At 37.5% G+C, this 26,145-nt stretch overlaps 1 protein-coding gene across 1 annotated transcript; it reads right to left on the reverse strand.

Moving 5' to 3' along the window:
- Positions 1-382: 382 nt before the first annotated feature.
- AADACL2 (arylacetamide deacetylase like 2) lies at positions 383-25,768 on the reverse strand. Its single transcript, XM_026497295.4, is given in 6 exon segments — positions 383-1,889; positions 15,990-16,161; positions 17,586-17,655; positions 22,129-22,351; positions 25,342-25,449; positions 25,451-25,768. Coding segments are annotated over 6 exon segments (1,206 nt in total). The 5' UTR covers positions 25,481-25,768; the 3' UTR covers positions 383-1,286.
- Positions 25,769-26,145: the final 377 nt, after the last annotated feature.

The raw sequence follows: 26,145 nt of genomic DNA on the forward strand, positions 1-26,145 counted from the left end.
AAAAAAAAAAAAAACTATGACAATATAATTTGTTATGGGATCAACTTTCCATATAGATTTTATCACCCTCAAAGGAGAACTATAACTGACTCCAATGACATTCATTTTGCTCTCATTTGTGATAGTCATAGATGTTTTTCTATCCTCTAGGTGCTGAAAATGAGCTAAGAAAAACAGCTTTTTGCACATACTTAATTTCTTTCTACATTAAAAAAAAGTATGAAAAATATATATGAGTTTGTGGACTGTTAAAATTGTCATTTTTAATTGCCTGCTGAAAAATGTAGGTTTGATTGAAGAAGTTAGATATCTCAGTTGCTCTTGGGTCAAGTAGCTTGTAAATTTTCACTATCCCTACCACACACACAGACACACACACAAATTTCTTGCTACAGTTTTAATCTCTTAACTTGATTCGACTGGTTATACTTAATATCCAAGATTCATACAGATATTCATTTCACAGCAATAAAACTTTAGTTTATGATTTCACTCAACAAAAGGCTTGTAGAAGTGATTTATTATTTGGGTATTTTTAAATGACGTATTTGACAGTTTTTTGAAAACCTTGCTCACTCCATACTGAGCTAGGCTACATTGCTGAGTACATATTTAGATTAGAATGAATTATAATGTTGATCTGTTGCCTTTTAAAAATATAAGATTTGAAAATGTGAAAAAAATGTGGCCTTTCAAAAGACATCTAAACCCTAATTTCTGTGAATGTTACTTTACATGGAAAAAAGGCAGGTCTTTGTAAACGTTAATTAAATGAAGGATCTTGAGGTGGGGATATTATCTTGGATTACTTTGGGGGACCCTAAATGCAAACACATGTATCTTTCTAAAAGGGAGGCTGAGGAGAAGGTCATGTGATAATGGGGCAGAGAAAGATTTGAAGACGCTAACTTTCAAGACAAAATAATCTGGCTACACCAAGAAATACTGGCAGCCATCAGATGGAAGAGGCAAAGAGCTCCATCTAGAGCCTCCAGAGGGAGTGTGGTTCTTGCCAACACGTTGATTTTGTGACCCCCCCCCCCCAGAATGCCTGAGAGAAAACATTTCTGTTGTCTTAAGCCACTAGGTATGTAGTAATATGTTACAACAGCCACGGGAAACTAATACAATTACCTTGTAATTTTTTAAATTTATTTTTCCTTTTCCCACTCACTATTGCAATTTCTGTGCCTGCCTGGAAACTATCTTCTCTAATTTGCCAGTAACCATTCTTATTTCTCAACTTTAATAGGTGTTGGTCCCTATTGGGGGGACCTAGACTATATTTATAAATTCTTATCCAGCCAACTAATATACATATCTCTTATCCTGAAACCTAGACGTAAATACAGTGGGAATTCAGTGTATGATAAAGCTCCATGGATTCCATTCTCAATATGGTCATGAGTAACTTGAACTCCAACGTTTTGAAGTCTTGAAACATACATAACTCCATCATCCCTCACAATGTCATACTGACAGGTAAGCACATACGTTGGTGGCAAATTCTGTAACCAGGAATCATTGGCTAATAAGGGTGAAGCTCTGATATCCGTAAGTACTGGCCACGAATAATTGTATCTTCCAAGAATTGGTTCAGTATAAACATAATCCTTCCTAAACTTCTCAGGTAAGAAAGTACTCCAGTTAACCAACTTAAACAAATGTCTTGATTCCAGAGGCATATGTTCATTTCTTCTCATTGCCTGGTAAAGTATTTCATCATTGGTGAAATATAAACTCACGAATTTTATGGCTAAGTCCTTTGTTATAACTACACCATGCTCATTTTCTTGGTGAGATGGCAAATGACAATCAATCACCTGTAAGGCAGGGTAAAGTAAAGCCTGTGTCTTGATTTTATGTTTAAATTCAGGATCATTCTGCACCTGAAACAAACATAATGATGTCTTATAAACAAAGACCTCCAAAACACCAAGAGGAAGAAATTTAATTTTAATAATTTAAGCAATCTTGTGGTAAACAAATCTATATAAGTTGATATGATATCATAATTATTTTCACAATATTTAGAATGTCTTTTAATGGCATGAAAAAATGTCGAGGTCATTTCAACAGTAAAGTTTTTAAAATGTTGGTTGTATGTGTGAGACAGGAGAAAGTGAGATACAAACTCCTAATTATAAAATAAATAAGTCATGGGGATGTAATGTACATCGCGGTGACTATAGTTCACCATATATTTGAATGTTGCTAAGAGAGTGACTCTTAAAAGTTCTCATCACAAGAAAAAAAAATGTGTAGTCATGTGTGGTGGTAGGTGTTCACTACATTTCTTGTGCTGTCAATTCGCAATATGTACATATATCAAATTATTATACTGTACATCCGAAACTAACCTGATTTATAGGTCAATTATATTTCTATACTTAAAAAAAAAAACAACAGACATATGGCAGGGGGTGAGGCACTATTGGGCTGTACCCAAGAGCAATTTGAGAGACTGGGAGCAATGGCCACAGTGAGCTCCGCAGTCTGAGGTAGTGACAGAAGGATCAGTAACCCGGCTTCATAACCACTAAGCACAAACCCTGCTAGGTTTGCTTTAGCAATTTGATGGTTTACCATCAATTGGCTTGGTGCATAAAATGAGTTCAGTATAGTGGGGCAAAGGGGAAAAAAGAGAGACACAGGGAGAGAGGGAGATACATACATATAATGATGCTTTTGTCAAAAATCAACAATGCGAATAACCTTAATAGTACATTCCTGGGGGAAATTGGCAGTATACATAAATTTGTAAAAATTCTTGACTGAAAACAATCATAGCGAATGGAAGAAATAAGTGTAATTATTAAAATAATATTTTAGCTTACAGTTTAAAATCAAAATTGAAAATTAACATTCAAATGAAAATATTTTAAAGTTTAAAATAATATTTGGCTATTAAGCAAGTTTCTAACATCATACTATAAATTTTAAGAAACATATTTAAATGTAAAAGTACACAGACAAAAGAAAAAGGAAAAAGAAAGCCAACTGATAGGTAACTTACCTTCTGAAAGAATGGCGATATTTGGAAAACAAAGGGATGAAATTATTTAAAAAAAAAAAAAAGCCTTGTTGATATTTACAGCTTGACATGAAGGAGAAAAGTGAAATATTTGACAAGGAGCCCTTTTCTCTTTCCAGAGGTGAAAGGTGTCCTGAGATTCACCTATGACCCTGTGGACAGTAGGAGAGAACCCGGACATAATCCCCAAGGAGCAGGTGTCTTAGCTAGAGCACAGCATCGGAGACAATGACATCTGGACAGATGAAGAACAACTGCTGCTGCCCCGGGTGAAAAGCTCAGGCTGGAGGCTGTGCCTGTAAGTCAATCTTTCACCACGGTGGTTGGCTGAACCCAAAGGAGGGAATAAACTGAAATTCAAGAGGTACTTCAACAAGGGAAATAGTATCCTACACCTCCCTGATGCTCTCCCAAGGTGCTGGAGGCGTCACAAGTTTAGCATGAAAATGAGCCAAAACAATGTTTCCTGACAGAAACTCCCAAATCTCTCCCAGGTGCCCTCAGATAGATGATTTACTAAGCAAAAGTCCACCATTAACATCCCCCTGACCAAATCCCAAACCTAGATAAAGAAACAAACAGCACCACATACACAAGGATAGGGCAAAGGAACCCACCAACACCCTTATCTGGCCCTAACTGCCCTTTCTGCAATGTCAGGTGAAATACATTGTTTTCCCACAAATGTGTCACTACTTACCAACTCTAGGTCCCCATTACATCATTTTTTGCTTGGTCATTCAATGCCTCTTCCTATTTCTCTGTCATGCTCTGAAGCTCATTTCAAAGTTAACCCCCTTCACAATATTGGAAGAACACCCGCTCATCAGATACTCCAAGTTTGGTGATTTTGCCCTAGTCTGAACAACTATGTTATCAGTCCGATATGAACCTTCTCAGATGTTTTCTACACAGTCTACATATATATTTATAACCATGTACGTGTGATTTTGCATGTGAGTACATGTTCAAAGCTCACTTGTCTTTCTCTAAGCTCCTCTAAACTTCCAAAGCTCTCTACCTCTTTCAGGGCAATGATCATTTTCCCCTTATATTATAAAAATGTGCATAATGGATCTTTCTACTGGATTTTGAATTCCACAAGCATTGATAATATCTAAGTTATCATTGTATCTCTTACTAAGTCTAAGATAATGAAATGCTCAGTCTAGCGTAAAAAAAGCAGAGAAATGAATAAGTCAATATTGCTGGTCAGTTTATAATGCTCTTAAGAGGACACTATCCTTAGAACCAAAAATCATAGGATGTAAGAAGCAGTGAGGGACGTGTAACAAATAGGTTCCAACAATAACACTGAATTATTGAATTATCTATAGCTTTGTTCTTTCTTTCTAGACCCACATGGACTCAAAGACAACTAGCTAATCAGAGTGCAAAGGTGCAAATAAGCATTAATATTGATCCATAAACATTCCTACTGAGAGCCCTGAGTGGACCGTCCTATAATGTAAACGTGAATATCACATGAATGGATATGTATTTCTCATTTTGTGGGCAACTCATATGTACTTGACTGCAAAAAGATGTATAAAATATTTATCTCAGGACATTATTACTCTGAAAAGAACAAGAATGAAAATACAAAGTCAAAAAAAAAGTTGAGAGAACATATCTTGCTTTTTATAGTATCCTTGAGGTTTATCACTGGAAACTGTTTTCGAATTGTCTGTTTAAATTTTTCTTATTTTTCAGTATAATTAAGACCTTTGGGTAACCCAATAAAAGGCCATGGAATATGTTCAACAAAGCACATCCTTATTCGTAATCCTTTTCAATAATTAACATTATTTCAATGAGAACGCAGTGGATGTGATGCATTTGAACTTCCCTTTTATAGTTAAGTAGCATTAATCCTAAATTCATGAAATCTAAAATAGAATTCTCCTATTTAACTATCCCTCTGCCTTTTTTGATCAAACCAAGCGATCTGAATCTCTAACTGGTTTTTCAAGTTATAGGTCATGCCACTGATATTATTGTTATCATGAGAGTAGTTTACTCACACCATGGTAAAAGTTTGGTCTCCTAAATCTACATATTTGGGAACAAAATTTGGAACCAGTTCAGAAAAGTTTTCTGTGTCACACTAAAAAGCTTGGAGTGACATGTGAGTCAGAACTATTTTCACTCCTACATTCATTTCTTTGTTTACAACCAACCCGCATGAGTTGGGAATGGTGACTGAGGGGTGGCTGATAGCAAATTCAGAGAAAAGATGCTTCATGACTTTATGCCCTGCACAGAGAGAACTGTATCAGGCTACTGACTCCACTGCTTTGAAGCCCATTCAAAGTAGTTGTCTGTCATGGATACTTGTACCTGACATAAAGCCTGCTCCAGACCGTCTGAAGCATTACCAGATCCTCTCCCATTCCCCAGATGTCCCAAGACCCTCTATTAGGGCATGGTGCTTCTTAGAGAAAGATTAAGTTCTTCCTGCCAAGGGCCTACACTACAGTTCCCACATTGAGTCCCTCGTTACCCACTGCCCCTCTCAAACCAATCCCTGGTTCCCAAGGCTCCCTACCATCTAGCCCCCTGGTTTGGATGTATGTTACTCCAAGTTCTGCACATCCACAGGAACTTATCCATTGCCTGACGTCCACAGAAGGATAGATGTATGCAAAATATTAACTTACATGTAGAATTCCTGCATCACTAGTGCTAAGTCTTATTCACCAAACTTAGCAGATCTACTCTTTTCAACCCAGGAATCCCAGCTTCATAGCAACTGGGATTGTTCCTCCCACTAATCTTCCTTTTCATTGACCATCCCCAACGACACCACCCCCAATTTCACCATTATACAGATAGCCAGTGTGTATTTGGGTGAACTCTGAACCATCATGAAAGAATTCCAATATGAGAGGCCTTTCGACCCCATCCTAGGCAGCATGTTCCAACTACACTAGAGAAATCCCACGTGGAGCCTGCTATAGTCTGAACATTTATATTCCTCCAAATTCGTATGTTGAAAATCTAATGACCAAGATGATGGTATTAGTCAGTGGGGTGTTTGGGAGGTGACTAGGTCCACCTTCCTGAGTGGGATAAATACCCTTATGAAACAGGGCCCAGAGAGCTAGCTTCCTCCTCCCCCCACATGAGGTACAATGAGAAGCTTGCAACCTGGAAGAGGTCCCTCACCAGACCATACTGACACCCTGACGTGAGACTTCCAGACTCCAGAACAGGGAGAAATAAATTTCTGTTGTTTATAAACCACCCAGTACCAGCTATTATGTTATAGCAGCCCAAATGGAATAAGACAGGGCCCTTCAAAGAGCCCAAGATGATCAACTTGCTCTCCTCCTTAAGGATTTATCCTGTTCTTTCCTGCTCCTTATTCCTGCCTTGAAAATTGCACTTCCCATTTTATGTCCTAAAAGTAGGACAGTGAAACAGAGTATGTGACTCAAAAGTCCTGGATTCATGTGATACCATATCCAGGTACAAACCCAGTCAACTGGGGAAGAAAAGCCTGAAATCAGTATTGCTCAACGGTTAAGCTTTTCATATCTAAATTTGAATCCTGAATTTAATAACATATTAACTCTATGACCTTGGACAAGATACTTAACTTTGTAAGACCTCCATTTCCTGATCTCTAAAATTGATGTAAATTAGTAGGTACAGTATCTCAGTTTTGCGGGGGTGAGATAAGCATTTAGAGTATAGTTCTGGGCATTCAGTAAGCACTCAGTTAATGATAGCTATACTTCTTATTGTTGTGGAGACAAATGTAATAGAAATCCAACATCGTATCTCTGAAATGCTTCAGAAAATGTTTGTTGGGGGTGCCTAGGTGACTCAGTTGCTTAACAGCTCAGGTCATGATCCCGGGGTCCTGTGACTGAGCCCCATGTTGGGCTCCCTGCTCAGCAGGGAGTCTGCTTCTCCTTCTCCCTCTGCCCCTCCTCCCACTTATGCACACTCATCTGCATCCACACATGCTCTCTCTCTCAAATAAATGGATAAAATCTTAAGAAGAAGAAGAAGAAGAAGAAGAAGAAGAAGAGGAGAAGGGAAAATGTTTGTTGATCTTCCACTGGGCAAACCATAGGAAATATTGGCTCAGCTCCATTTTTGTTCGAGGATGCACCAGTGGTGTCTTAGCTGGACAAACATCTGAAAAACTCTTGTGCAAACCCATGGCTCAGACCACAGAAGTCTCCTAAAAAACATACCCTCTCCCTAACCCTATTTTAGTATTACTATACCATAGAAGACCATTGTCGTAAGCGTCTTCTTTTCACCATTTCAGTCACTTGCTCAATCTGGCCTGTTACCTAATTCTCTATTTTCATTTCTCTTATTTCTTCTGAGTAGACGCTTTTTGACCAACTCTTTTTGATTCAACACTTCCATACAACACCTGGTGCTCATCAGAGCAAGTGCACACCTTAACCCCCATCCCCAATTTAACCCCCCCCCCCCCCGACAATCATCAGTTTGCACTTTATAGTTAAGAATCTGTTTCTTGGTTTGCCTCTCTCTTTTTTTTCCTTATGATGGTTTGTTTTGTTTCTTAAATTCCACAAATGAGTGAATTCATATATACAATGGAATACTCAGCCATAAAAAACAATGAAATCTTGCCATTTGCAATGATATGGATGGAACGAGAGAGTATTATGCTAAGTGAAATAAGTCAAATAACAGTATTTTTTTTTAAAGATTTTACCCATTTATTCGACAGAGATAGAGACAGCCAGCGAGAGAGGGAACCCAAGCAGGGGGAGTGGGAGAGGAAGAAGCAGGCTCACAGCGGAGGAGCCTGATGTGGGGCTCGATCCCAGAACGCTGGGATCATGCCCTGGGCCGAAGGCAGACGCTTAACCATTGTGCCACCCAGGTGCCCCAAATAACAGTATTTTTTAAAATACAAATAGTGATTAACATTTTTCTGTGACTTCACAATGCCCCTGGAGTCAAGTAAAAAAAAGAAAAAATTCAAAAGGCCCTTGTATGATTTGCCTCTGCCAACATTTCTAACATCACTCTCCACCATACTTTCCTCTGATGTAATATCTATGAACTTTTTTGGCGGGAGGGGCAGCAGGATTCAAAAGGAGAAACAAACAGCAACTGCATCAATAGGGAGGGGACAAAAATGAATCCATTCATGCTCTTCTCAGGCAAAGAGCAAAATCAACTTGATTCCAAAGGCGAATAATCAGTTACTGCTCATTTCAGCAGCGTGCAGAAGCAGTGTCTTTATTTAATCCCTAAATTTTTCCCACAAAAACATGGTAAAGATAATCTGTAACACTGTGCTCTGTTGCACGATGGGACAGGTTCAAGAAAGCTGCTAAGCTGGAAAACATTCTGAAGAGAAAGCAGAAGTCAAATCCTGGAGTATTCTGAAGGGTAGAGAAAGAAGGCAGGAAGAGGACAAGTATGATGTCAGCGTTTGGATACATGAAGATTTTTTTAAAAATTATTGTTCCCAGATTCCAAAATACGTAAGAGCCTAGTTGGGAATATGCACATGCAACAGATTATAGGATAATCACCATACTGTAACTGCGTAAAACTGCTTCGGGTAATATAGAGGAGGTTTGCCGTGGGAGTTTCTAGAGCTTATGGAATATCCAGGTGGGGAAAACTGGGTTTTGAGCTCATGACAGTGGCCTTAGTGGGAAACATAACTTTAAGAACCTTCAGCAGATCAATCAGAGCTGAAGCCACGATGCCAGGCAGAGAGTAGGATAAAAGGCAGAAGGACCAAATGTTGAGCCCTAAAGAATACCAGATGTAAGGGAGTGTACAGACCAAGAGTTTGTCTCTTGGACAAAATTGGATGGAAGAGAAGTAAGAAGAGAACAGAGAGAGTGCTATCACAGACCTCATGGGGAAAAAGGAGTACTCCAAGGCAAAAGTTGGAAAGAGTTCTAAGTGATGAAAGGAAGTTATAGAAAAAGAACAACAACAAAAATGCCCTTAAATAGACAGATAATGAGATTCCTGACAGATTCAGCCACAGCAAGTTGAAGAAATGGCCAGGGGAGAGCACAAAGGTGATGAACTGAGGAAAGTACGTATTATGAGTATGTAGAAAAGGAGCATAATTTGCTTTTAATTCAACTGGGTACAAAAAGAAAGACTAGTGATAGAACAGAAGGCTAGATAAAGGATTAAGAAAGCACAGTGTGGAGGTCCCTCAAAAAGTTAAAAATAGAGCTACCCTATGACCCAGCAATTGCACTACTGGGTGTTTACCCCAAAGATACGGATGTACTGAAGAGAAGGGCCATATGCACCCCAATGTTCATAGCAGCATTGTCCACAATAGCTAAATTGTGGAAGGAGCCGAGATGCCCTTCAACAGATGACTGGATTAAGAAGATGTGGTCCATATATATAATGGAATATTGCTCAGCCATCAGAAAGAACGATTACCCAACATTTGCAACAACATGGACAGGACTGGAGGAGATTATGCTAAGTGAAATAAGTCAAGCAGAGAAAGACAATTATCATATGGTTTCACTCATTTATAGAACATAAGAAATAGTAGGAAGATCGGTAGGAGAAGGAAGGGAAGAATGAAGGGGGGGTAAACAGAAGGGAGAATGAACCACAAGAGACTGGACTCTGGCAAAGAAACCGAGGGCTTCAGAGGGGGAGGGGGTGGGGGATTGGGATAGATGGTGATGGGTTGTAAGGAGGGCACATATTGCATGGAGTGCTGGGTGTTATATGCAAACAATGAATCATGGAACACTACATCAAAAACTAAGGATGTACTGTATGGTGACTAACATAACATAATAAAAAATAAAAAAGAAAGTCTTATTAGCTTTGTCTTTCTTTTTGTTTTGATTTGGAGATGAGAAGGCCTAGATATGGTTACATGCGGCAGTAAAAGAGCAAATAAAGTTTGGGATTTTGAAAATACTGGAAAGGAAGGGAATAAATTTTAGATAAAGGCTCCTGAGGAGGCAGGAGGTGGGAGGGAAGTAATCCAGCAGAGGTGGTGGGGTGATTTTGAGTGGGAAATACAGGCTTCTAATTATAGAATGAGTAAGTCACAGTAATAGAAGGCACAGCATAGGGAATACAGTCAATGATATTGCAATAGTGTTTTATGGGGACGGATGTTAGCTACACTTGTGGTGAGTAGAGCCCAAAGTATAGAGAAGTTGAATTATTAAGTTGTACACCTGAAACTAATGTAACATTGTGTGTCAACTGTGCTCAAATTAAATACATACATACATACATACACACAGAGGCAACTAAATAAAGATTTCAATGATGACCATCCAAACTGGAAAAAAAAGAAAAAGGAAGAGAAATGATCAATAAAAATTAGTTTCACCAGTAATAAAAAATGGAAATCAAAATACTGTTTTTAACCATAAAAAAAACAGGGGAGAAGACATGTAAACATATACAAAGGAATTTTGTTTAATGGTTGGTTGGTGGGGGCGCCTGGGTGGCTCAGTCGTTAAGCGTCTGCCTTTGGCTCAGGGTGTGATCCGGGTCCCGGGATCGAGGCCCACATCGGGCTCCCTGCTCTGCTGGGAGCCTACTTCTTATTCTCCCACTCCCCCTGCTTGTGTTCCCTCTCTCGCTGGCTGTCTCTCTCTCTGTCAAATAAATGAATAAAATCTTTTAAAAAAATTGGTTGGTTGGTGGATATGTCAGTTGGTTTTGGAGATAATACAGGGTTTAAAAGAAGAACATATCTGGTGGCCATTTGCCCATTATCTCTTTAAGAAAATGTATCAGACTTAAAAATAAGCTTGTGAATCAAAACTAATTTCAAGTTGGAGATCTCTTAAAGGAGAGAAGGAAACCAGGGAAAGAGAGACAGAGACAGAGGGATAAGTAGAAATTCTTTACATGTTGTTCTTTGTCTGGCTAACATAAATATCTCTTACTCTTAAACTTCCTTATTAAATAATAATAATAATCAAATAAGTAAATAATAAATAAATAAAAAGCCTGGCTACTTATGGAAAATAATGTTTCATTAAAAGCATCCTCAACATAATCATGAACCAACTGGAATCTAAAATGCTATAGCATTGAAACAGATCCAGTTCTCTCATCTTTTATGAGTTCACATCAAAAGGTAAGCATGTAAGTAAGTGTCAAATTAATTACATAATTTCAAACTATTTTTCCCACTGATGAGGAAAACAATGAACCCAAATCCAAAAAAAAACCCCAAATTATGATAGTTGAATATCTGATGTCAGGCTGAAGCAAAACAACTTTCTTACCTATCAAATTGACTTCCATCTGTAACTTCAGAATAAGGCAACTTTGTTGTTACAGGGTCTCAGATAAACAGCTTTTAAAGGTTGAAAGGTAACAATTTCAAAGCCAGATGAATTTCAGGCTTAACATGCAGTATTAATAAAGGCCTTTTAGTTCTACAGACCTGAAGAAGTTAGCCAATCTTTTATATAATCTAGCAAATTTACGGAGACATTTCTTTCCCTGAGATGAAGATGTATATCCCAAGACAAGTTGCTTTTCCTAGACATATCTTCCACGTGACCAACACAGGGAGAGAAAGAGCTATTGCTAATCAACTCATTATAGTGGAATGCAGGAATTTCTCTACCTCGTAAGTGAGGGATATTCAGTCCGAGACCTTATGACAAAGTCTTTCCTGAGACTACACAATGGCTTTTGTAATTCATCTTGGTTTTGCTGGCATAGATGGATAGAGGCTTTCAGAGCAATGGTGATGTCAAATTCAAATTAACAGAGGACAGGTTTATCTGCTTTAAATGGATTTCAGGTAGTCTGTGTGACACTGAGATGTTGTGAGCACATAGAGAAAAATAAACATGGCAGAAACTGGTATACTTACAACTGAAAATATCCCAGGTCCAAGGGTGCTGATTGTCAAGTGTTCTTTAAAGCATCATCATTAATTACAGTCTCTGATTAACATTTACTATTAAGATTATTTTGTAAAGAAAAATTTTAAAATATCTTTAAAGAAGTGTCAAACACAAGACCATATGTGGCCATAGAAATATGATGTAGAGATGCCATAGAAATATCGTTGTAAATTGGATCACGAGGCCACGTGACACCTTATGAAAAGTGACTCAAATTAGTAAGAATGGTATATTTAGAAAGGCCAAAACTATAAACTAATAAATATAGATATCTTATATTACTTTTTTTTTTTAAAGATTTATTTACTTAAGAGAGAGAGCATGAGCAGGAGGGGCAGAGGGCGAGTGAGAGAAAATCTCAATCATTATTTGACTTCTTAATCCATGAGAACATCTTTTCATATCGTGAATTCTGTATGATTTTTTTGCATCCATACAGGAAAAACAAATCCAGTATATCCTCTTGAAGTCTTCTCAGAGTACAAAACAATATTGATTTCTCAGTGATATATTCTTACTGAAACTGAGTTTTTCAGGCCATAAATCTATAACATACTATTAAACACAGGGTCATGAGACTGTGGGGGAAAAAAGGGTTTATAATACTTACAAAGTAAAAGTTGATTTTGATGACCCAGATAACGAATAAACCTAATATGGGGAATAAAACGTTTTGATTAAAATATAACTCATGTAGAAAGTTTAGCAGAGCATGAATGAGTAACTTCAAGTATGGCCATAAAAATAAACAAGAAAGGGTAAAGGAAGTCACCTTTTTAATGTTTTTTAAGCATATTGAGGTCTGATGTAGTATTTTCAGTTGTAACAATCTCTTTGATCAGATTTTATATCAGGAAGTTATACAGATAACTCGGTTCTTGTAAATTAACTAATTCAAGGAAAAGGATAACGTCAAATTTTAATTCACTTCAAGACAACAACTTATACTGCCCCAGAAATTTCACTGCGAATTGCATTTGGTTTTGGTGACTATGTTAATATTTAGGATTGCCTTGCTGGAAAGCAGTAAGGTCTTCACATTTTAAGGACTCTCAATAACTGCATCTGCAGCATTGCAAAAGCTTTCCTCATCTACAAAGCCTGGAAAATATTACAACATGCAAGCAGAAATTACAGGAGTAGCAAGGTGCTTCTTGATTGTTACTGGATAATTACTGGACAGTTTTCAGAATTTCTATATTCATAAAACTAGTTTTAGATAAAATTCAAGATCAGATTGCTATATGACTTGGTATAGCAATGAATATAATAACATAAAAGAGGGGGTAGTCTCCAATTTTCATTCCCCACCACACTTCCCAGCCCATCCCAGCAAGATTTTTCAAATAAGTTGATATATTATTTTAAATACACAGCAAATTAGTTCAGGTCAGAAGAGACCTCAGGAATCAGTAAGTCTAAGGGTTTGCAAATTTTCTTTTTGTACTGAAATCCCCTTTCTTTTTTTTTCCCCCAAGAAAATGTATACAGAACTCTAAACATGAACCTACCTAGAGTTACTAAAGTGCTCACGGGAGATCAGCCACCAGATAGTGAGCATCAAATCAGAGAAATGATTGTGCAGTTCATCATGCAGAAGAATGGCTGTTGCCCTAGCCAATATCCATCTTACAAACTCAGATCACTGAGGCTGGCTAAAGATATTGATCCTCAAGTTCTGAGAACCCCTGGAGTCATCACCCAACTAGACCTTACAGATGAAGAAACAGATGCCAGGGCTGTCCTAGAGAACAATATGCTACCTCTTTGCGGGGGTTACCTATGCAATCAAAACCATGCACTGTGTCAGGACAGGGTTGTTTATTCCAGACATGGCAATCCAATAAATAGTCAAACTATGAGTTGCAAAGCTGAGAGGGCCTTCCTCGAAGAGTGTAGATATGGTAACATAAAAATTAATCAACACTGTCAAGAAGTATACCCCCCAAAATAGCCAAGTTGCCCAGACCCTGCAAAGAAATGAAAAGGGCTGTTGCTAACCATGTTTGACAGCAAGAAGGCAAGACAAAGCACCAGGTACTGCTACTGATTGACAACCAAGGCTCCTACATCAACACCAAGCAGGAAGATTTCATTAACTTTGCAAATGCTTAGCAGAGGAGCCATCAAGTTCACAAGAAAAACACAACTGGAAGTTAGGTGGTTTGCAAGGATCAGCTAGCCATCAGCATCACCGGCATCATGCAAGGATGCTCTAAAGGATACTTGTTTGTCCTTGTCCCTGAAAGTTTGTCCTTGTACAAAGATGACAAGGAAAAAGAAAAAAAGTATATACTGCCATTGGACAACCTGGAAGCTTGGGATATGGACAAGAGCTTTACGTCTAGCAAACACATCTCTGTATTCTTTAATAAAGAACAAAAGAATGCATACAAACATTGTTGCTTTCTTGAGCTGGCATGTGATTCACAAGAGGATGTAGGCAGCTGGAAGACCTCTACTGAGGTTTCTCCTGATGAATCTTTAACTGCAAATAATGAGAATAGCCAAGCAGAAAAGTTTTCCATGGACCCAAAGTTGGACAGTCAACTGAGACCATTCATAACCTAGTAGACTCCTACATGTCTACCGGTCATACATGTGTTGACATCAAATTCCAAAAATGTAATAATTATAATTTTAAAAGTAACAGTATAAAGGGGAGCCTATTGCACAACAGAATAAAAACAGGAGACTTGAGTCCCAAATATAATACAGATCAGTCCCTTCCTACAAGTCCATGGCTATTTACTTCCCCTGTGTTGGTCTCAGTCCTTATACAGAAAAAGAATTCACATACTATGGTTAGAGTGGGGAGAAAACTACTCACTTCATGATATTTAGAAAATGTTGAGTCTCCAGATATATGAAACCCACATATAATGTATATGTATTACATATACACACATGGAGAAGATAATGGGACCATTATGGACAGAATTATTTCACTCCCAAATTATTCACTCTCAGAATGTGATGGTTTGGACACATTTCCTTTAAAGAGAAATTAAGGTTAAAAAAATCCTATAGGTGGGTCTAAATCAATATATCTGGTGTCTTTATAAAAGGAGAATTGGACACAGAAAAGACAGATCTAGGGATGATCATGTGAGGATACAGTGGCAAGGCGGCAATCTACAAGCCCAGGAGAGAAGCCACTAAGAAACCAAACATGCTGATGATTTGATCTTGGACATCTACCTTCCAGAACTGCGAGAAAATAAATTGCTGTTGTTTAAGCCAAAAACAAAAACAAAAAGACCCCACCAAATTCCAAAAACAATATTGCACTTTATAATCAATAATGTTAAAGATTTTGTGACTTCAGAGCTCTATCTGCAAAATAGGAATAGAAAGGACTTCCTCAACCAACAAAAGCCAACTATGAAAAGCCTTCAGTTAACATCATATTTATTAGTAAAATATTGAGCAATTTCCCCCTAAGATTCAGAGCAAGACAATTGTATTCAATATGATCCTGAAAGCCCTAGACAGTGTACTAATTAAGAAAGAAAAGTATAAAGATTGGAAAGAAAGAATTAAAACTACCTCTAGTCATGATGTTGTAGAAAATCCTAGAAAATGTTAAAAAACTACTAGAATCTCTAAGCGAAATTTTTAAGGATAAGGCCACGGTAAAAATCAAATGTATGTCTATATATTGTCAAACAAACATTTGAAAAATATTGTTTTACATGAAAATTTTCCAAAATAACTCGGGAATAAATTGAAGAAAGATTTGTAAGATATCTACACTGAAAAAGTAAATTACTACTTGTCAGTTTAGAAATTAACAAGATATCCCAACATTTTGATGGAAAAGATCTAGAGTAGTAGGAACAATTTTGAAGAAGGAACAAAGATGAAGTCAGTGTGGTATCAATAGAACAGAAGAGCGGATTCAGAAACAGTCATATTATTAGGAACTTAGACTCAAGCATCACTGTAATCCAGTGAGAAAAGATGATCTTTTCAACAAATGATGCCATAAGAACTGGTTATCTGTACAGGGAAAAAAAAATGAGTTTTGACCTCAACCTCTCAGAATAAAGACAAATAAAACATACCTGTTGAGCCACTGCTGCTGCCAAATTACCCCCAGCACTGTCTCCTGAAATACAGATTCGGGTGGGATCTACTCCATATTTTGCAAGAATTTCATCTTGAAGAAAAAACTTGACTGCAGTGAAGGAATCTTCATATGCAACTGGAAAGTGGTGTTGAGGAGCTAGTCTATAACTTTAAAAAAAAGAACAATTCATTTAAATAATATTTTTAAAGTACTATTTGTAGTTGTAACTTTCCATGTAGCTTTTAAATAGCAAATAGATGCAATTTAACACCAATCTCTATTATTTAATTTTCCAAAAATCAAACTTGAGTTTTTCCACTGACTCCTCATTATTTGAAAAAACATGGAAATTCATATAAAGGTTTTCAACCTTGTATCTAAGGTCCATGGATAACATTGTGTGTGAGGAGTAGGGGATATTATGAACTCCCTAAGGTTGTAAGCATAATTTTTAGTCCAAGCACATTTTGGATTGGATATACTCTATAGCTTATATCATTTCTCAATGTAACTGATGATCCAAACATTAAACATATATATATATATATATAGAGAGAGAGAGAGAGAGAGACTACAAATGGCTAACAGACACATGAAAAAATGTTCAAAATCATTAGCCATCAGGGAAATTCAAATCAGAACCACCCTGAGATACCACCTTACACCAGTTAGAATAGCAAAAATTTACAAGGCAGGAAACAACAAGTGTTGGAGAGGATGTGGAGAAAGGGGATCCCTCCTACATTGTTGGTGGGAATGCAAGTTGGTACAGCCACTCTGGAAAACAGTGTGGAGGTCCCTTAAAAAGTTAAAAATTAACACTGGAGGAGATAATGCTAAGTGAAATAAGTCAAGCAGAGAAAGACAATTATCATATGGTTTCTCTCATCTATGGAACATAAGAACTAGGAGGATCAGTAGGGGAAGAAAGGGATAAAGAAAGGGGGGTAATCAGAAGGGGGAATGAAGCATGAGAGACTATGGACTCTGGGAAACAAACTGAGGGCTTCAGAGGGGAGGGGGGTGGGGGAATGGGATAGACTGGTGATGGGTAGTAAGGAGGGCACATATTGCATGGTGCACTGGGTGTTGTGAGCAACTAATGAATCATCGAACCTTGCATCAGACGGGGATGTACTATATGGTGACTAACATAATGTAATAAAAAAACATTAAAAAAAATTCTTAGCTGATCCCAGCCTTTATCTCCTACATTACTCCAAACAAGAATTTTTACAAAATAAAACATTTTATCCCCGACCCAAACACTACCTACCATCCCAAATGTGTAATAATTTATTTCTTCCTATCTAGCTATGTTATCTGGGGCACAAGTTGGGACCTGAGTTTTATGTGTCTAGAACAAGTGTTTCCAAAAATGCTCACTCAAGGATGTCACTCAGAGACTCACAGAATCACAGAATGTGAGATCGTGCACTCTTTTGAGGAATGGTCTATGTTGCAATGACGACAAATAAAATATAGCGATTTTTACAAAATTATATATGAGGCATAGTCGACTTGATTTGGAAATCAAACCTCTACTCGGTGAAGGCAAAATCATAGTAACCAAAGAAAATCATTCTCTTACTCCACTCCTACAACAACAGCATTGAGTTTCTTTGCAGTCCATCTATTCAGGGAGTCCCAAGCTGTATTCTCTGAAATGAAGAAATAAATGTCAGAGTATTCTCAGTAATTAAACAGCAACAGACATGCTTATAGCTATGAACTTGGAAAGAAATGTGATTTGTGAATGTTATAAAGGAGCCTATATTTCCCACTCCATTTCTATGCAGAAGGACTGGAATCAGCATGATACACTCTGCAGGAGTGTTTCATTAGTCACTGTCTCCAGGGATGAAAAAATGACTTTGCAGATTGGTGGTTCTGAAGAAGAGAAACTAGGCTCAGCCTATTCTGATTTTTCCCTTTTCATCTGCTGCCTGTACACAAGGATCTTCACTCCCAAGAACCTTCTGTGTCTTGTTGCATTTTACTCTGCTTGTCCCTTCAGGCAGCAAGTTTCATAGCGAGGAAGTGTGATTGGTCATCAGGGCCAGCCACTACGGATGAATTAATCTAACTCAAGAGTGTCATAACAGTACTGAAATACACATTCCCCAAAGCCTTCTTTAGAAATAATGGTTATGTGCTGACTGTCATTTACATGAATGTTGTATAATCTTCAACTGGTTCGGGATTCTGGGGAGAAAGTGAGTAATAGATGACTGACTCTCTAAACTACAGCACTCGATGATACGGTTCTTTGAACTTCCAAATTCTTTGAATATGCCCCACTAGAAAAGGATCCAATAACCTTGGTATTTAAGACAGAGTCTAAGGAAAAGCAACAAAATTTTGAGAGAGCCTCTGGCAAGTCAGTATGTGGACTTAGACGTACATATCTATTTTGGCCCACACGGCACACAAGCCATTGCCCACCCCCCTCCCCCAGTACACACACATATCTCATCCCAGGTACCTCCAAATCCAATTTGCCAGTGCCCTGGCCACAAAACTCTGGCAATCTCTTTGACATCTGTTACTACTTTATTTACCATAGGATCCTAGAAATTCAGAGAATTCTAGAGCCATGATCAAATTCCAAACTTTTCCAAAATGTCTCCTGCACATTAATAAAACTTCAAATTAAAAAAAAAAAACGAATGAAATACTGGGTGTGTGACTACCATGAAAACAGAAAAGTAAGTCAGATAGAAAAATAATGTTTTCATTAAAGATTGAGCTGATAATCTGCAAGACAAGGCAATGGGTAGATAAATACCAAATGTACAAGACATAAGAACCCTCTGACCCTCACACTGAAAGCCCCTCAATGATATGCTTCAAGCCTGTCTTCATTTTTATTTCCCAATACTTTTCACTTGTCTTACAACAAAAGTCAGTTTAAGTTTTTTTGTTTCCCATTCTTTATCTCCAGCTGTCCTGACTCATGATCTTGGCTGATATGATCTGTTGGCTCATGTTTTTCTCTTTTCTAAGTCCAATTATTGAATTTATATCACTTGTAGAACCCAGATAGAAACAAGAAAATATTAGGAGAGATGTCAAAAAACAAAAGCCATGGTTCCATGTAAAAAAGTCTACTAAAGAAATATCTTCTTGGGGCGCCTGGGTAGCGCAGTCGTTAAAGCGTCTGCCTTCGGCTCAGGGCGTGATCCCGGTGTATCGGGATCGAGTCCCACATCGGGCTCCTCTGCTATGAGCCTGCTTCTTCCTCTCCCACTCCCCCTGCTGTGTTCCCTCTCTCGCTGGCTGTCTCTCTGTCACATAAATAAATAAAATCTTTAAAAAAAAAAAAAAAGAAATATCTTCTTATATTTCTTAGTTCTCAAAGAAACTTCAGCAAGTTTAAAGGAGAAAACAAAATAGGAAGCCTAGAAAACAAAGAAAGGAAATTGAAATTTTAAAATACCATAGAATAGTTATAGAGTCTATGTCCCGATTTGTCAACAAATAGAAGGTATCTAAATAAACTTTTATAGTTTATTTATTAAGTTCTGACAGATCTATGAACAAATAAAGTGCAAATAAAAAGCCAAGACACAGAAAGAAGACACAACTGAAATTCAGCTGAGCAAGAAATTGGAATGTGTGTCCTGAATAATAATTCACACGTTTTTAGGAATTACTGATCACAATCATTGCATTTGTCAATGAAGGGGAAATCAATCTGATAATCAGGAGCACTTCTAAGGATTTTTCAAAAAGGTGATATTTTCTCAACTGTGAGCATTTCTCTAGTGATGACTGAAGTCCCAGGTAATATGTATATGGATGCTTGGATATTTCACAGACCTTATAAAAACCTTAATGGCATTAATAAATCTCTTTAGAGACAAATGAGGCCAAACAGGTATTTAATTTATCTTACATATCTTATAATATCTTATAACGTACTTTATAAAAGAAGCATAGTATTCCAAACACCCTAATGCATGACATAAATTAAATTATAGGTGAAATCTAATTTACTGAAAAGATTAAGAAGGTGAAAAATACATAAAAGTCCTGGGAAAACATTTTGATTAATAATCCCTCTAGAGAACAACAACAGAAGTACCTTTAAGTCATTCTTTTTTTTTTTTTTTCTCAAAAAACATTTATGTGTTGAACACTCATTGCATGGAAAATGCTTTGGTAGAGGCTAAGAGGTGGTTCCACTTCTCGGAGATGTGCTAAACGAAACATCCAACACAATTATAAAACAAAACAAGGATTGTTGCCATCGGGTGAACACAAGCTGAATGGACCACAAAGCAACATTGCTAAAGTCTTTTAAAGCCAGGGAAGACTATACATGCACACACACACACACACACACAATCCCTCACCCACAAAATGATAATTTACCTGAACATTAAAGGGTGAGCAAGAGTTTTCTTAAGATGGGAAGGACATTCTAGAAAAGCATAGCCAGAGATAGAAATAAGAATTCACAGAGCGTTTGGGAACTAAATACAGTGCAGTATGATCGAAACAAATTATGAAGGGGAGCATCAGCAAGAAAAGTTAAAAATGTAAGAACCTGGAAATCTGGCCACTATGCTAATGGATTTAGATTCATTTTATTATGTGATGAAAGTCACTGAAGAGTTTAAACAAAGAAATCATATAACCAAATTTGCGCGTTAGAAAGACCCAGTACACTAAGTGTAGAAGATGAAATAAAGTTGAACAGGACACAGGCAGAGACATCAGAGAGGAATATCTTTAAAAGATCATGAAGTACTAAATTGTGTTAATGAAGTCAAAATGTTCAGAAGTAGAATGAATGGGATACGGTAATTTGATGTGAGCACTAAAGAACCGTAAATAATTGACTAAAACTGCTATTTACCGAGAGCTTTCAGATGTTGGTTTAGATGAATGGTGGGTTTTTTGTTTGTTTTCTGAGGCCATTTGGACACAAGACAATAAATTGAGCTTGAGATGTCTGTGGTTTGTCCAGTTGTAAAGGTCTAAATGATAGCTGTATATATGGATTCAGGACTCAGGAATAGTATCAGAGAAGCAGGTTCAGGATTGGATGTCAGGGGCGCCTGGGTGGCGCAGTCGTTAAGTGTCTGCCTTCGGCTCAGGGCGTGATCCCAGAGTTCTGGGATCGAGCCCCACGTCAGGCTCTTCCGCTGGAAGCCTGCTTCTTCCTCTCCCACTCCCCCTGCTTGTGTTCCCTCTCTCGCTGGCTGTCTCTGTCAAATAAAGAAATAAAATCTTTAAAAAAAAAAAAAAAGGATTGGATGTCAGCAGCCCTTGGATTCTTGGAGAAGAGAAAAGATTGGACAAGAGAGTGTGTAACGTCAAAACCCAAAGGTAGGGAGAGAATTCTGGGGGACAAGAATATTTATGAAGAATAAACATGGAAAATCTGTTATTTTCTTTGTTTGGTTTGTTTTTAAAGCTTTTATTTATTTATTTATTTATTTATTTATTTATTTATTTGAGTGAGAGAGAGAGAGACAGGGGAGCAAGCATAAGCGGGGAGAGGGAGAGGGACGAGCAGACTCCAAGATGAGCACAGAGCCTAATTCAGGGCTTGATCTCATGACCCTGAGATCATGACCTGAACTGAAGGCAGACACTTAACCAACAGAGCCACCCAGGTGCCCTGAATAGGAAGAGTATATTAGAACATAGGTCTATTTTGTGTTTTCCTTTAAGAATCAACACTAGCGACCATTCTAAATTTAACCACTGTTAGCATTATTATCAGTAACTACAAACTTGACCTTGTAGCCACCAACGTATGACTCTGATTTACCATTTAAAACATCTGCATCCCTTCAATGTTTCTGCTCCTGAATATATTCTGATCCCAAAGAAAACAAGTTATAATAATTGATTCATTCATATCCTACTTTCATTTGATATAAGTTCATTCGATATAAAAGCTGAGAAGAAAATGCTTAGCAAAACCAAACCAAACTGAAACAGAAATAATGATCTCCATGATATTTTTGCCAAACCTGTCTGTGTCTCTCTACTACATAGCTAATATTTATAGCTACACTTACACCTATTATACATGTAGGTATGCGTATTTATATTAAATAGTTCTCATATCAAAAATATACAGCCAGTTATAGTTTTTCCTTATATGATGAACTTACTGAAACTTCCGAAACAAAAAGCACCGCCGTGAAGATAGATTACAGCTCGTCTTGGGGTTTCTGACTTTCTCTTTGGCAAGTACAAACGAACTGGAACGTGAACAAATGTTGTATCCATCACCGTGACATACTCATCAGAAACTGGTTGGGTATAGTCCAGCCTCAATAGCATGGAAATTACCTCTTCATATTTCATAGTACCTATACTCTCAAAGCACACAGCCTGTAAAAGGAAAACAAAATTGAACACGTTCATCTTTAACATCAAATGCATAGAAAGAGAAAATTAAAAAAGGAAAACATAAGCAAAATAGACAGATATAGAATGTTTGTAACAATTATTTCCAAATAATACTGCATAGATCTTGGTCCATAACCCTGTTGCACATCTCAAGTATTTTGTATTTCAGATTTGTCACTGTGTCATTCAAAAGCTGTCAGTTTACCGGCAGTTTTTTTTTAATGTCTGTCATAAGTATTTCTTATTTGTAAATTCTTATCTGAAAAATATCCAGGTCTTGCACCACCTTTCCCTTCCTTTTTGTTTTATAGAAATGCTGTCTCATTTTTTCTTCTTTATGGTTCACTTTATTTAATCCAAAATTTTAAATATTGTCTTATGACTACACTACGAATTATTCAAATGCCCTGGTTTTCAACTCCAAATAGGTTTATGTCCTTCGCCCCCTGATCCCTGTCCCCCAAATCCCGTATTTGATAGCATTGAAGAAAGCTCTCCCTGGTATTCCTGACAACTTTTCTAGGATCTTTGTGACATGTCACTGGACAGTTTACTCAAAAGAAGAACCTTAAAAATCACATGGTCAATAAATAGTACATAAAACAGCCTTTATACCTGCAATTATTTCCAAGAGTTTGAGGTATTACAGGGTCTTAAAGAACGTCTAATGCCTATACTTTGATGACGAGGAAGCCTGCAGCTCTTAAATTGCAACCAGGAAATGTCAAAGCCAAATCTGCACCCATTTTTCTAGACCAGCCTCTTAGACTATCACTTACTGACTATATGACCAGAAACAAATTACTATCTACTTCAATTTTTTAAATCTCAATAATAATAATAATAATAATAACAGCAGTAATAATAAATCCCTTGGTGGGTTGTTGTAGGATTCAAGTGAGTTAGGACTTTTAATGTCCATAGCAGAGTACATACATGGGTGTATGTATTCAATAAAGCTTGTCTTATTTAAGTATTCTTCGCTAATAAAAATTCTTAAGTAATTTCATGCTAATTGAATATGATCAGGTAGAGTATCCCTTAAAGCGGGTTTTTGGTAAATGGGTAAATGACACTAATTTTTCATTGAGTGAATTGAATTTTAAAAGGTTTTTTGCAAATTGCCTTGTTTCTCACTTTTTAGATATTTTTTGTTTCTGAGCAGATAAGTATATTTTGAACAATAACAAAAGTACCACTTTAGAGATTATTTTGTACTCTTCTAGCATATGTGATCCTGAAAAGTATTTATGATTAGTATCCCCATTTCCTAAGTTTAAAAAAAAAGATACAATGAAGGGTTAAGGAAATTTTTCAAGGTTGGACATGCTCTTCTACCAAACTCAGCCTTCCAATTTAACGTACGATGGACGTAGCAAAGCATTTTATTTATCAAGGTTACTTTCTCAAAAACTTTAATTTTCACTTCCCTTTCATATGTTAAAGAATTAATTTTTCTTCCTGGTATCTCAACTTTGACTTACAAAATTCAGTACTGAGAAGAATAAAACTGTTTTCTCTAGAACAGCTAATGACTGTTAATTTTACTAGAATAATCTTTAAAGTAAATACACGGATGTTTTTCTTACTATCTTTTGAAAAATAAAGAACAATCCATATACAGTATCGAATCTATAAAGGGTGTAATTTTATTACAGATTGGCGATGGGGAGAATAATTTGTAGCTGACAAAGGAAAAGCCTTTATGGAGCTGGTACTTGCTTACCCACACCAGCTCTCAAGTTATGTGAACTCAAGGGGTAAGAGCTTTGGAGGAAGAGAGTTACGGTGAAGGTGTGCCTCTCCAAGTAATCAGAGAGATAAGTATCAGGACTCAGCAGACACAGACAGGAAGAGTTGGCTGTTGTCACAGAACTCCTCTCTGCAATACAGAGTAGTAGGGAACGGCCTCTCCCTCTGATATCGTAGATTGCCCTTCTTGTCTAATCTGATCACTGCCACCACTGTCTCCTTTCAGCTTCTTACTGCTTCTGTCATCAAAGAACATTTCTGGGAGCCTCTTGGTTTGGCAGAAAGAGTATGAGTTTTGAAATGAGGTATTTGTGGGTTCAAATTCTGAAGTTGTCACTTTCTACCTGCATGAGCTCCTCTCAACTTCTTTTTCCTCCTCTATAGAGTAATACAAATAATCGAAATGTAGTGGGGATGTACAGAGGTATATATTATAGAAAGCCTATATATTCTAAAAGCTCAAAAACGCTGGTTTCTAACCTTATCTCCCCCTTACCAAGGAGCTATTTTTGCTCACATTCATAATCAACCGCACATATTTCAAGTCACACAATCTCTGAAACCTAGCAATTTAGAATGAAAGATAAGCAATGGAAACCATTGAGATAGTGAGAGCCCTAAATTAACATCAAGTAGGTACAAACGCCAATAATTTTTTTTTAAGATTTTATTTATTTATTTGACAGAGATAGACAGTCAGCAAGAGAGGGAACACAAGCAGGGGGAGTGGGAGAGGAAGAAGCAGGCTCCCAGCAGAGGAGCCTGATGTGGGGCTCGATCCCATAATGCCGGGATCACGCCTCACGCCTTGAGCCGAAGGCAGACGCTTAACGACTGAGCCACCCAGGCGCCCCCAAACGCCAATAATGTTTATCTGTATAATGCATGTAAGTAAAACCTAACTGAAAACTCCAGTGTGTCAAATGTAACTCAAACGTAAGTTATCAAGTAAACTCAAAGCTTTTCCCTTCAGCAGCACCACTTCACGCATATCACAACAGACACAATCTTTCCATTTGGATCTAAACCCCTGGGAAGCAGGAATCCTGCCTCACTCTGCACAGATGCAGATATTTACTTACTTTTCTATAATTGATTTATTCTAACAAACAAAGAAGCAATGGTTATTTCAAAAACAGTAATTACTGAAAAGTTCATAAGCATTGATTTTTAGTCAACAAGACATTCCAATATCCAGAAGGAAAAAACACGATACTTACCATAAATGTGCAAGTTTTAGCAAATATATCTAAGGCTGTTACTTTCCAGTATTCTTCAATGTCACCCGGTATAGGGACATACATACGAGAGGCAAAGAAAGCACAAAAAAAGCCCCAAACACAGAGCTTTGAACCCCATGATATCCCTTTCTTCAGGCTCTTCATGTGCTGAGATGAAAGCATTTGCACAAATCCTAACTAACAATGGCAGAACAACTGTAGATCGGGAAGCCTTTCGGGTAAGAGATGATCATCATAGCAGGGGGAAGCTAATTTTTCATTCAGAAGTTATTGCATCAGTAGTGACTCATTTCTGAATTACACGGATTCCAAGATGGATGTTGCAACACAACAGCTCATGCCTATATGAAAATAAAACAGTTAACAAATCCCACAGTGTTTCTTCACCCTGCCAGGCTGTCGTCGTCCTTAAGTTCGGTGTGAAATCGGAGCCTGCGTGAAAGCCCTTAAGACATCATAAAGTAAAATTTTGTGATGGGTTGGTTGCAGCATTTTGTAAGAAGAGGCTTTAAAAAATTCAGAGAGGGAGTCAAACCATGAGAGACTCGGGACTCTGGGAAACAAACCAAAGGTTACAGAAGAGAGGGGTGTAGGAAGATGGGGTAACCGGGTGAAGGGTATTAAGGAGCACACGTGTTGTAATGAGCACTGGGTGTTACACGCAACTAATGAATCGTTGAACACTACATCAAAAACTAATGATGTACTATATGCTGGCTAAGTGAACATAATTTAAAAAAAAAATTAGCCGATACTTCGTCAAAATGCAGGCTCATGCAGCTA

This window comes from Ursus arctos, unplaced genomic scaffold (assembly GCF_023065955.2).
Source record: "Ursus arctos isolate Adak ecotype North America unplaced genomic scaffold, UrsArc2.0 scaffold_20, whole genome shotgun sequence".
In the NCBI taxonomy this organism is placed as follows: Eukaryota; Metazoa; Chordata; class Mammalia; order Carnivora; family Ursidae; genus Ursus; species Ursus arctos.